This window comes from Orycteropus afer, unplaced genomic scaffold, assembly GCF_000298275.1.
Source record: "Orycteropus afer afer isolate SDZICR_OR568_19922 unplaced genomic scaffold, OryAfe1.0 scaffold00023, whole genome shotgun sequence".
In the NCBI taxonomy this organism is placed as follows: domain Eukaryota; kingdom Metazoa; phylum Chordata; class Mammalia; order Tubulidentata; family Orycteropodidae; genus Orycteropus; species Orycteropus afer.
In genome coordinates, this window is record NW_006921610.1 from 10844327 (window position 1) to 10858153 (window position 13827).

At 35.8% G+C, this 13827-nt stretch overlaps 1 protein-coding gene across 1 annotated transcript in view; it reads left to right on the forward strand.

The window, feature by feature from the left end:
• The window catches only part of ORC4 (origin recognition complex subunit 4), a 70389-nt gene that overhangs the window by 30757 nt on the left and 25805 nt on the right, over window positions 1-13827 (forward strand). The window contains exons 8-9 of the mRNA XM_007934945.2: window positions 5711-5884; window positions 11505-11591. Coding sequence (XP_007933136.1) covers window positions 5711-5884; window positions 11505-11591 — 261 coding nt within the window. The remainder of the gene's footprint in view (window positions 1-5710; window positions 5885-11504; window positions 11592-13827) is intronic.

Consider the following 13827-nt stretch of genomic DNA (forward strand, 5'->3'; position numbering starts at 1 on the left):
CCAACAGAATTAACCTAAATCCCATCACAGAGTCGATTACCGGTCATTATAGGGAATGACTACTACCAGCTGCCCAGCCAGGTTGATACCTGACTTTAACTACCACACCACCCCAAATAGGCATGGATAATGGGATTTACAAAACTTCACAGAATGGAGGACAATGGCTAGAAGGACCACATCAAGCAATTCACTGCAGAAATGTTCCATGTTCACTGAAAAAGAATGTATATTGTGCTGCTGTTGGGTGAAGTGCTGTGTATATGTCTATAGGGTCAAGTTGGTGGATTTTATTGTTTAGCTCTTCTGCATCTTTGTTGAGTTTCTTTCCAGTTGTTCTATCTTTCATTGAAAGTGGTGTATTAAAGTCTTCTGCTATGACTGTGGAGTCATTTATTTGCCTTTTCAACTCTTTTGAAATCTGATTTATGAATTTTGGTGCTCTTTCATTGGGTCCATAGGTATTTGTTATTTTTATATCTTCATGTTCAGTTGATCCTTTAATCATTATGTAATGTCCTTCCTTGTCTCATATGGTGGTTTTTGTCTAAAGTTAATATGATCAGAAATTAATATTGTCACTCCTCCTCTTTTACAGTTGCCATTTGCTTGATATATCTTTTTCCGGCGTTTGATTTTAGTCTATTTTTGTCTTTGTCTCTATGGTGTGTCTCTTGTAGGAAGCATATTGATCAGTTTTGTTTTCTTAGCCAATCTGCAGCTCTCTGTCTCTTGAGTGCTGCATTTAATTCATTAACATTCAGTGTAATTACCAACAAGTATGAATTGGTTGATGTCATTTTATGTGTTTTTTAATGGTGTCCCTGGTTTCTTTGTTCCATATTTTCTGTGCTGAGCTCATTATGTTTATGACTTGTGTTATCATTTCCGTTGTTGCTATTGTATAAGTAGTTGCTGAATATTTGTGCTTGTCCCCTTTTTTATTGTGATGTGAAGGTTTATCATTTTTCTTTGACGTTACCCTGTGATTTATAATTTTGTCCCTGAGTTTGGAATGATCCGTTCTATCTTGCAACTCTCTTGACTTCTCACCATTTAGAAGTTCTGTAACTACACAGTATTAGCCCTCTTTTTGGTTTGCAGTTGACCTCATTTGCCAGTTGAAGTCTCTGTTTCCCTATTTACAATCTTGTAAGCTTATTTTACTTTGGCTATGTCTATAGCTGTGGTTTCTGGGTTATATCATCTCGTGATATGGTTGGTTGTTGTTTGCTATTTTTGGTTCTCTGTTCAAAGGACTCCCTTTAGTATCTCTTGTAAGGTTGATCTGGTTTTAACAAATCCCCTTAGTTTCTGCTTAATCTGGAAATCTAGTTTCACCCTCATATTTGAGGGACAGTTTTGCTGGGTATATAATTCTTAGTTGAAAATTTTTCTCTTTCACAATTTTATATATACTATCACATGCCTTCTTGCTTGCATGGTTTCTGCTGAGAAATTGGAGCTTACTCTTAATGGTTGTCCTTTTTTTTTTTTTTTTCTTAATGGTTGTCCTTTGTAAATAACTTTTTGTTTTTCCCATGCTCCTTTCAGGATTCTTTTTCTGTCTTTGGTTTTGATGAGTTCGATGAGATATGTCTTGGTGATTTTCTTCTGGGGTCTGTCCTGTTCGTTGCACTTCCTGAATGGATATATTCTCCTCTTTCATCATATCAGAGGAGTTCAACAAATCTTGTTCAGTTATCTCAGTGGTTTTATTATTCTCTTCTTGTTCTGGAATTCCAGTGACACTTAGGTTATTCCTTTTGTTGGTATCCCATATGAACCTTAGGCTTTCTTCATTTTGATTTGATCTTTTTTCTGATTGATCCCTTTCCAAAGAAGTATTCAGGTATTTGTCTTCAATCTCATTAATTCTCTCTTCCGTTCCATCAATTCTATTCCTTTGCCCTTCCAACGTGTTATCTATTTATCTATTTCTGACAATTTAGTATTAATCTTCTGGATTTCTATCTGTAGATTTAGAATCATTTCTAATTTTTCATTTATTTTATCATTTTGTTCTTGTATTTTCTTCCAAAATTCTTCTAGGGTTTTGTCTGTGTTTTCCTTAATTTTGTCAGTATTTTCCTTGATCTGTCTCTCAGTCCTTTGAAGATACCTAAATATAATTCTCTCGAATGCCTTATCATAGAGTTCCAATGCTACTACTTCCTCAGGGATGTGTTCTGGGTCTTTATCCTGCCCCCTTGTTTCTACCACTTTATCTTGCTTCTTTTTGTGCACTCTGAAGGTCTGTTGTCTCCGAGACATTGTGACGTCATTTTGTTTAGATCTCTGTTAACTCCTTTTGAAGAGCAGTTAAGAGTGAGTCAGGCTTTCTTGGTGGTTGTTTATCGTTGACCAGTTGGTGGATAAGGAAGTTGTGGCTCTCAGTAAGTGAAGCTGCAGGAGGTGTGTGTGTAGTTGTGTCATATGGGGATTGTGGCTGTTTCCCACTCAATTAGACAAAAATAACTATTGAATAACCATCAAAAAAGTGAAAGCAAATGGACAAAAAAACACACTGTGTAATCACACAGGAACAATAACCAAAAAAGAAAATACCTCGCAATATCTTGTGAGAGGGCAAAAAGAGTAAAAAGGTAGAGTAGAAAAATAATTATGACAAAAGTGGGAAAATGCAAAGCAAAATAAGGAATGGGGTTAACCTTGAGAAGGAAAAAAAAAAATTGGAACCAAGAACCAGGAAAAGAGTAGAAGCTGAAAACTAGAACCTAGGAAGGGAAAAATAAAGAATAACAATTAAAAGGGCAAAAGTAATAATAATAGTACTAGTTTAAAACAGACAAAAAGAAACTGAAAAAAAAAAATCATGGGGGGACAGTATTCCCAGGCTCTGAGCACACAGACTGGGATGGAATTCCTGCCAGCCTAGAAGGTGGGTGGGAGTGAGGGATGGCCCCACATCTGTTCACCAAGAGGGCATGGTATATAAGAGTTAACCAGGGGAATGTTGAACCTTTCCAGTTGTTGGTGTCCAGAATGTTCTTCTGGTTCTGACAAGTGAAGCCTGTTCTTAAGTCCCTGGAATCGAGGAGAACGATGTCACTTTAAATGTCCAGAATGGTGAAACTGCTTGTAAACATTCAAAATGGCTGCACCTTCCAGACAGGCAAAAGTCCACAGCTGGCAAAAGGCCAGCTCAGCAGTGCCTTTGTCTTCATTGCTTCCCCTTTTCTTCACCAGCCACCAGAGCAGTCCTCCATGCAGTCCCTGACTAGCAGCGCTGATTTTTTGGTTAATTCTTAGGTCCTACCACCACTCGACAATATCCAAGCTGTCTGTGCCATCATGATCACTGCCATACTGCAGCTCCATATGTCTCCTTTTTTGTTTTTTTCATACAAATTCTTCCATTAGTTAGAATTCAGTCCACTTCTGTATCCTTCCTTTCAAAGCTCAGGGGTCCAGGATTATCTTTTCTATCTGTGTTAATTGGTTCCCCTTTTCTTTGTGGAAGAGGATCTGTGTAGTTTTTCTGCCTATTCCACCATCTTACCAGAACTCTTCTCATGGTCTTTTCTAACTGGCTTCTTTCACTTAGATGATGTTTTTCAGATCCATCCATTTTGTAGACTATAATCACTACTTTTTTCCTTTTTATTGCTGAATAATATTCCGTTGTTTGGATATGCCACATTTTATATATCCGTTCATCAGTTGATGGGTTTGAATTTACTGTGTTTGTTAACCATTATGAATAGTGCTACTTTGAATATTATTATAAAAGTTTTTGTGGACATGTTTTCATTTCACTTGGGTATTCGCCTAAAAGTAGAATTACTGGGTCATAGTAATTCTGTTACTTCTTTTGTAAGATTTCTCAAATTCACTGTTAAATATAATTCATGTCTACCTATATGATTTCAGAAGACAATTTAGCCTAATGTACTTTTGGTATCTGGGACAGTTTTAATGCATATCAGCTTTGTGAAATCATTTCCTACATAAAGGAAAACTTTTTATGTCCTTGCAAACTACTACACATGTTGGCACATTTGGCATTGTGCCTTAGTTATCTTTGCTTTTTGATGTTATTAGATAGTCAAGTTGTTTCCATTTTCTTAAAGCAAAACAGCACAAATACAAGCTTAAAATATATCAATATAAAACAAGCCCAAAGATAGAATAAATCACCTGTACTGTGTTCTTCTAGCTTCCTTTTCCATACTTCTACTCCTCACTTATCAACCACCTTGTTATCCGACATTTTGCATTTATGATACTAAATAGTCTACTATCTGACTATTTTTATCTATTAACGACGTATGTATGGCAGTAATGAATTCCAAGATGGTCAGCAAGAGTAACACTGACTATGAAGGTTAAGGCTGTGTCAACTTGATTAGGTCTTGATTCTCACTGGTTTGGCAGTTGTGTAATGGTATCATTTGGCAATTATGGAATGATGTATGATTGTCATCCATTTTGCAATGTGATACAATCATCTCCATTTTCATTTCACAACTTGGTTTTGTTAAGTGAAGAATGGGTTCCTTCTGCTCAGAGGGCTTCAGTTTAAATTTATGACCAAACTTAGCCCCATTATATGTGCTGATTTTGAGTCTTTGTTATATAGAGCAGTGAAGATAATATTTAATTTTTCATGAATAAGTACTGCATTTTATTAATTTTTGAATCTAAATTTTTTATAATATGTATGAAATACTTTATTAAAACTCTTGATATATATCAACCTGTGAGAGCCACAAGACTACCTTATTTTTCCAGGTTTCACGTTTTGTTTTCAATACAGTTTTAACACTTTTCTGTTACTCATTTTAATGGAAGATATTTGCATTTTTCTTTTCTGACACGTTTCTGCCTTGCGTAAGTTCTGGCTTTCACAGGTCTTAGCTTATATTAAATATTCACAAAATTTTCATCAATAAGTCTAAGCCTTAGAATATTACAGATCAGCTGAGGATAACATAGTAGGAAAGAAGTGTGGCGTTGCAAGGCCTTGCAAATGCCTAGAATAGATTTTTTAAAAGTAGTTTGCATAAAATTGGTTTTCTTTTATATTAATATTTTATCTTATTTTTGGTGAAACTATACGCAGCAAAATCTGTCCCGTTCATTAGTTTCCAGACATAATAATCAGTGGCGTCGGTTACTTTCTTCACATTATGTCAGCATTCTTGTTTTTTCTATTCTGGTTGTTTCACTCACTTTGACTTAAACTCCTTGTCCCTCAGTCTTCTTCTCTCCCATAGAATAGCTCTTGCCCATTTGATCACATACAGATAGTTTTTTGAAAAGAGTGCAATACTCAAGAATGACCATCTTTAGTCATTTGAGCTAAATGTTATCTTGGTTTAAAGGTGACTTCAGGAGAGAATTTCATTTCAAACTTTAAGGAATAACACCGTGGTCTCAAGGACTCCTCAAACCTTAATAGGTCCACTGTGTGAAGATTCTTGAAGAATTTGGATGTTCTCTTACATCTTTCTCATTTTCTATCAGAATCCATCTATCATGTCCCTGATTAGAATGTTCAATAGTGGTAATGAGGACACTCTAGTTCTTCTTGTTAAGTAGGTTTGGACACTCTAGTTCTTCTTGTTAAGTATGTATTATAGAATAAACATTACTAATCATGGTGATAGTTTAAAAATTTATATTTCTAATGCTGGTGTAATGTTTTATAACATGCATCTTATAGGAGTTTCTGTTTGTTTTTAAGGATATTTTGGAACTCTTAGAAAAAAGAGTGAAGTCAAGATTTTCCCACCGGCAGATACACTTAATGAATTCATTTAGCTTTCCACAGTATCTTAAAATATTTAAAGAACAATTATCTCTACCTGCAGAATTTCCAGACAAGCTTTTTGCTGAGAAGTGGAATGAGAATATTCAGGTAACTTGGAACAAAGGCAATAATTCATGTAATTTATGTGTCTTACTATACCATTTGGAAGCAATTAAAATTTTCACAAAGCTTCTAATGTTACTCTGGCATGAAACTGTAATAATGCAGTGTGGGGGTGTATGTGTGTGTGTATGTTGTGTTAAAAAGACAGTTAAAATTTCTTATCTCAAATTTCCCTTAGAATTTCAGAGTTAGGCTTTGGGACTGATGTCAGTAGATCAGTTAAACTTAACTGTAACAAGGCTTTTGTGTTTTTTGTTTGTTTTCAATCTGGTTTATATTTTGGGTGATTTTGTTAAATAAATTTCCATGATAAAAATTTGCTTTCTGTATTTTACAAATTTAGCAATCCATTAATTTTATTGGCTCCTGCCTATCCTATGTGGATTTTTTTTCCCCCTAATTCTCATAAAACAACCTTCAGCTTTGATATTGTTGGTTTTTTAAAAGGCAGCCAGGGCTGTTTTACCTCTGGTTATATTATTTACATTAGCCAAATCCCAACTTAGACTTCCTGGACTCCTGAGGATTTTATATACAAATGCATGTTCACATGGTGTTTTAAAGATTTACTATGCCTGTGGATTCTATAGATTTATCTACAATTAAACTGAACAGCCTCATTTGTTCAAGCTTTGTTGTTATCAACTCAGCATACTAACACGAGTTTATCTTATGCTGACAAGAAGTTTCAGTTGGTAGGAAGGGATGTGTGAGTAACTGAGTGAGAGACAGAGTTTGATCACATAATTGAAAAACGTTACTGGAAAAACTCCCACTTGATAGAATCTTTAAAAAAATACAGTTTCCATGCAAACCAATTTAGTCTTGAAAGAATTAGAAAAAATTACTCTGTATATTAAATACTAAGAGTGAAGGTGATTAGCTTTAAATAATTATATTAATGGTACAGAGTTGATTGACTAGCTCTGAAAAACAGATTGTTTTATGTTAAAGAAATAATAATAGATTATAAAGTCTTAAACATCAATAAGAAATTCAATGTAAGAATTTTGCATTTTCCTCTTTACGAATTCTTATTTTGATTATGGAGTATATATATTAAAGAACTGATCTACACACGTTTCATTCTTTTTAAAAACAAAATCACAAAAGTTCATTAAATAAAATTTAGTGCAGAGGAATATGTAGCAAATAGTCAAAATTCTCTTATATTCATGTCTATCCTCCCTCCTTTTACTAAAGAGTAATTATTTGTTTGTTATTTAGCATTTTAGAGCTCATATTCATACTAAATGGAGCTCTGGTAGCATAGTGCCTGAGGCATTTGACTACTAACCTTAAGGCTGGTGGTTCAGACCCACCAGCCACTCCTCGGAAGGAAGATTGGGCAATCTACTTCTGTAGTGATACCGCCTCAGAAACCTAAGGAGGGGTCACTGTGAGTGTGATCTGACTCGACGGCAGTGAGTTTATACATACTAAGTTTATTGTGTTTTTACAGAGTTCAAAACTTACATACTATTCTTTGTGTTGTGTTTTCGCTTTGCTTTGACTGATGATTCTCTATTGTTTTTCCTACTTTAACTGTGCATCGTTGTATAAATGACTGACTTTAAATTTCAGATACTGTGCCAAGATATTTAGATGTGCATTCTGTCACCCACCTCCCCAAATTACTCTTTCCTGGGACTCATTTATTTCAATTAGATGAGATAAGTTTTTTCTAATACTAATGGTAGGGTTCCATTCTATAGGAATACTTTCTTTATAGTTGCTCCCAGATTGTTTCTTCTTACCTAGATCTGGAGTGGGAACCATATACTCAGCCTCTGTGTCCATTTTTCAGTTCTTTGTAGATTTTCACTTTCAGCACCTAAACTGAATGTCTTGTTCAAACAATGTGTGTTTCTGCCTCCTTTGGAGATTCAGGCCAATCTTTTATAGTATTTATATTTTATATTGTCCCAAGGATTTTATTATTTCCATCTTGCTGTAATTTTTCCTAAGATGACTGCATAGCCCAAATTGCCCTGTGCCATTATCCATCTTTTCTTCTTCCCACTTATGTTGAATTTTGAATGTAAAGAACAGAGATGAAAGGAGTTACTGGAAGAATGATTTTAGATGACTCAGAAATTGGTCACCATGTGGTACTAAGATGGCCAACCCTTGGTTTTCTGGGATTTTTTTGCAGACTCTATATCCCAAATTTAGGAAGGGGTAAGTGGTAGGAACAGATGTGAGTGTTGTCCTGTCATCTTTTTAACTGTCTCACAGTTTTGTTTCATAAGGTAGAACTAGCACCATTGGGGTTTGTATCTCTTAGTTTCAGTTTTCTTTTTCTCAATCATCTTGTGCCACCTCCCTTTCCTATGCTAATAAAAAAGTGTGTCAGCACCAAGGCCAGAGGCCATGATTGGGGAGGGGGAGGCAGAGTTGAAGGAGCTATCTTTTCATTTAGTGCTGATTATCCTGCAAATTGTTTTAATTGCAAGGTTAAATCAAAAGCAGTGGTGTAGATAAAAAATCATCTATGGAATCTCATCAAGAAAATATCTCACATTCTCTGGGGAGAAAAAAGATCTTTAGGACAGGGTTGAACTTGGACATCTTGCCTAACTTAAATGTTTGTTTTAGCCCTACCCCAAGTGAATCGAATGATTAAATAGTACTCTGCTGAGCTCAGCTTGGCAATATAAAACTCTGAAGAAAAGAGATCCTCTGAAAAGATCATAGCTAATTCTCCACAGAGGATACCCCAAATTACTATATCTAAATTCAAGAAAGGTTTACTAGTAGTCTGTAATTCCCTGCTTAGTTAACAGAAAACAAAAATGGTTAGCAGGATGATACTAGGAGAGCTAATAAGTATATGGTTGGCAGTAAGTACTCTCTGGGATATGAATCTTGAGGTACCAGTGTAATCCTATAACATTATGCTTAGAATCTGTGAAGAGAACACTAACCAAATACATATAAGAGTCCTCTCAATCTAGAATGATACGGAATTCAATAATGTGGCAAAACTCAAAATCTTGTATCTTCAGTGACTATTATTATAGTTTAACTTAATAGGCATCCTAACTTTGGCATTTTGACAGCTAACCAGAAGGCAGGCAGGTTCAAACCGACCAGCCACTCCTCGGAAGGAAGGTTGGACAGTCCCATTCTGTAGTGATGCTGCCTTGGAAACCCAAGGAGGGGTCGCTATGAGTCAGATCCAACTCGATGGCAGTGAGTTTGGTTTTTGTTTAACCTTATCCTAAGGATCTCTGGTGGCACAGTGCCTAAGGCATTTGATTGCTAACCAGAAAGTTGGTGGTTCAGACCCTCCAGGTGCTCCACAGAAAGAAGATATAGGGCAATCTACTTCCATAAATCATTTATAGTGTTTGAATCAAGGTGGAATTAAAAATGTAAGGAGAGCATTTAGACAGGTTTGTTTTTTTTTTTTAAAAAAAGATCCACCTACAGAGATTTTAGAGGGTTTTTTGTTTTGTTTTTAAGCAGATTAAATAATTATGGAAGCAAGAAGGGTGATAGCTTTCAGAAAGAAGGGGAATTGGAGTCAGACCACTAAAAATACAGAGGTAAGCAGGAAGGTATAGTGTAGAAGATTAACCCTTTGAAGCGTCATCATGTAAAAGAAAGCCAAATACTGTTTTTAAAACTAAAGGAATTCTTATAGAAAAAAATATCTTGGTAAGAGTCAAAGATAAAGGAACCAAGACTGTAGTTTACCTGTGGTATTTAGTGACATACTAAAATTTACTCCATACTGAAAACTATGAAGAGCTAAATTTTGTTTTTCTGCTAAAGGTTTTCATGTATATTATTTAATGTTCTTCTTGCCTAATTTAAAAGGATATTTGACTCTGTGATGAAAAAAACGTGTATTGTTACACGAAATCCTTTAAAATAGACAAGACTAAATACCAAGGGAGTGGGAATCAAAACTAGGATAATATATTTACAGAGAGCATGAAATTTTATCCTAATTCCTGAATCTAGATCTTTCTACAGTACAAGAAATAGGGATACATACTCTGGTAGCATAGTGCCTAAGGCACTTGACTGCTAACCAGAAGGCTGGCGGTTCAAACCCACCAGCCACTCCTCGGAAGGAAGGTTGGGCAATCCTACTTCCGTAGTGATACTGCCTCGGAAACCCAAGGAGGGGTCGCTATGAGTCGGGGGCGACTCGACGGCAAATAACAACAACAACAACAACAGTTCTAAGTCTAAAAAACAAGAAATGCTTTGTTTTCTTTTTCTATCTAGCAAGGAAAAAGAATTCTTAATCCTGACAGATTTTTTTTTTGAAAAATTAGGTCAGTCTTCTTCATCCTAAAAAGAGTTTCTTGGCTCTGCTGACTCTCAGTTTAGTCTCCTTTTATCTAATCTTCAATTCCAAGTGTTCCTCACCTTTCATTCAGTCTTAATTCACAGCAATTAATTTGCTCTTTTAGATACGACTTTCTCAGAAGGCCCTAATGGATCTCCAGATTTCTAAAGCCTTAGACTCTTACGAAATTATATCTTAATTTTACAAAGTAGTTTACACTGTTAATCACCATTTTCTTCTTAAATTTTCCTTCCATTGGTTTCTAGATCACTAATTTTCTTCTAGTCTTCAGTATCATTTTCAGTCTTCTACTCGTGCTGTTTTTCCATCTGCTTCTTAAATATTGATAATCCAAGGTTCACTTCTTGGGCACATCTCACACTTCATTCTTCCTGGGCCTTTCTGTCTCTCTTGGTGTCATCTTTCATCCTCTCCCCTAAGTCCTTCCTTCCCCTCCTCCTACTAGTTGATTCTTCATCAGATATGTGGTTTATACATGTTTTAATTATTTGCCATTGTTGTATTAATTGAGAATATCTTTGTCTCATGTATGAACAGTTACAGTTGTGTCTAGTTAGGGTTTTTTCCCTTTCTCTCCATACAGTCTCTTTTCCAAGAACTGAAACCCAAGGGTACGTGACTACTCTTCTTCTGTCAATAGGCCATGATCTTCTTACATTGCTTATGCTGTTTCCTTTAATTGGAATGTTCTTCTCTCTTCTTTTTTGCCTGTTGACTCATACATTTTAATCGTTATTGTACATACAATACCTTGTTTCCCCAGGTATAGTAACTTTCATTCTCTGTAGTGTTTTGTGCTGCATTTTGTTCATCTCTATTTAGGCTACAAATTATGTGGTAACAAGGACTGTATGTTTATCCTTATAGTTGAAATAATATAAAGGTATAAGAAATGAATGGAAAAAAAAAAAAACTCCCTGCCATTGAGTTGGATCCGACTCATAACAACTCCTCCCTGGGTTTCCAAGGCAGTATCCCTACGGAAGTAGATTGCCCAACCTTCTTTCCAGGGAATTGCTGGTGGGTTTGAACCACCAGCCTTCAGGTTAGCAGTCAGATGCCTTAGGCACTACGCTACCGGAGCTCCCAAGAATAAGTAGACTGTAAATTTGACTTTGATTTTAGTATTATACAATTCAAACCAACACCTATTTAATAATGAAGAAGTATCATATGGGGCTTATGATGGTCACAAACCATTGAGGCACAAGGTTATACTTAGGTTTTAAACTGTGTTTTTTTTCTGTTTTGGTTTCTCCCCTCCCCCCCTCCCATTAGTGTCTCTCAGAAGAAAGAAATGTACGAGAAGTATTACAGAAGCATTTCAATGTCAACAAAAGTCTGCGGTCATTACACATGCTACTGGTTTGTATTGGTGTTACTTTTGTCACTTTCTTTCACCTGATAATTATATTTTGATGGGACTTGCATTAATCTTACAGATAAATTTGGAGAGAATGAACATCTTTGCTTTGGTGAATCTCTCTAATCCACAAACACTGTACGTCTCTCTTTAGCTCTTAGATTTTTTTTTCATTAGCATTTTATAATTTCCACCACATTATATACATGTTTTAAGCTTGTATCTAAGTACTTAATTTCCTTTGAAGCAATTTTAAATGGTACTTTGCTTTTAATTTCAGTTTCTGCATCTTCCTTGTTAGGATATAGAAATGTGATAGACTTTTATGTGTTGAAATTGTATTCTGTGACCTTCCTGAACTCACTTATTAGTGCTTGGAGCATTTTTTTAATTATAAATTCTTTTGCATTTTCTATGCATACAATCTCATCTGCAAATACAGCTTTCTTTCTTTCCAATCTGTATATCTTTATTTATTTTTCTTATCTTATCACAATGGCTAAAACTTTCAGGATTGCATTGAAAGGAAGTAGTGAACATCATTGCATTATTCCTGATCTTAAGGGACTTTGTGCAGTCTTTCTCTTTTAATTATGTTATTAGCTGTAGATTTTTTATGTATACTCATTATCAAGTTGTGGTAGTTCTCCTTTATTCCTAGCTTACTGAGAGTGTATCATGAATTGGTCTTGGATTTTGCAAATGCCTGTTCTGCATCATTGATAGGACCATAGAATTTTTTTTAATGCATTTTATTGAAATATAATTTATATACAGTGAAATACACAAAACTAAAGTGACATGGGTCAATGCATTTTATTTATTTATTTTTTCAATGTTCCCTCCCCTCGCAACCAACAAAGTTTCCCTCCATATATAAACCTTTCCTTGACTCTCCACAACAACGAACTAATACTGTATCTGTCCTTCTGTGATGGACTTACTTCACACAGCATGATGTCCTCCAGGTTCATCCATATTATGCAGTGTTTTGCAGACTCTACATTATTCGTTAGTGCTGTATAGCATTCCATTATGTGTATGTACCATAGTTTGGTCATCCACTCTTCCACTGATGGGTATGTAGGTTTTCCCCATCTTTTTGCTACTGTAAATAGTGCTGTGATGAACAGGAGTGTGCATATATCTGTTCCTGTCCTGGTCTCACCTCTCTAGGATATATACCTACTAATGGGATTGTTGGGAACTCCGGTAGCATAGTGCCTAAGGCACTGCTAACCAGAAGGCTGATGGTTCAAACCCACCAGCCACTCCTCGGAAAGAAGATGGGGCAATCTACTTCCGTAGTGATACTGCCTCGGCAACCCAAGGAGGAGGGGTCGCTATGAGTCGGGTCCGACTCGATGGCACATAACAACAACATACTGTTTTCTATCAGGAAGTAGTGTTTTATTTGCTCATTTGTTCTATAATATTCTCATTATTTATTTATTTGACTCTAGTTTAACTCGACAGCAAATAACAACAACAACAAGGGATTATTGGTTCAAATGGTATCTCCAATTCCAGCTTTCTAAGGAATCATCATACTGCTTTCCACCATGGTTGTATTATTTCACAGTTCCACCAGCAGTGTATGTTGTTTTTATTATGTGCTGTCGAGTTCGACCCGCATAATATGGATGAACCTGGAGGACATAATGCTGTGTGAAATAAGTCCATCATATTTGAGGGACAGTTTTGCTGGATACATAATTCTTGGTTAGAAATTTTTCTCTTTCAGGGTTTTATATATATCATCCCATTCTCTTCTCACCTGCATGGTTTTTGCCGAGAAATCTGAGCTTAGTCTTATTGGTTGCCCCTTGTAGGTAAATTTTCGTTTTTTTCTGTGCTGCTTTTAGGATTCTTTCTTTGTCTTTGGTTTTGGTGAGTTTGATGATATGTCTTGGTGATTTTCTTTTGTGGTCTATCCTGTTTGGGGTTCATTGGACTTCCTGAATGGATATATTCTCATCTTTCATCATACCAGGAAAATTTCCTTCCAACAAATCTTCGACAATTTTCTCTGTGGTTTTATTTGTCTCTTCCTTTTCTGGAATTACGATGACATATAGGTTATACCTTTTGATGGTATCCCACATGAACCTTAGGCTTTCTTCATTTTGTTTTGATCTTTATTCTGACTTATCGCCTTCCAAAGCTCTGGTAGCTTAGTGCCTAAGGCACTTGACTGCTAACCAGAAGGCTGGCAGTTCAAACCCACCAGCCACTCCT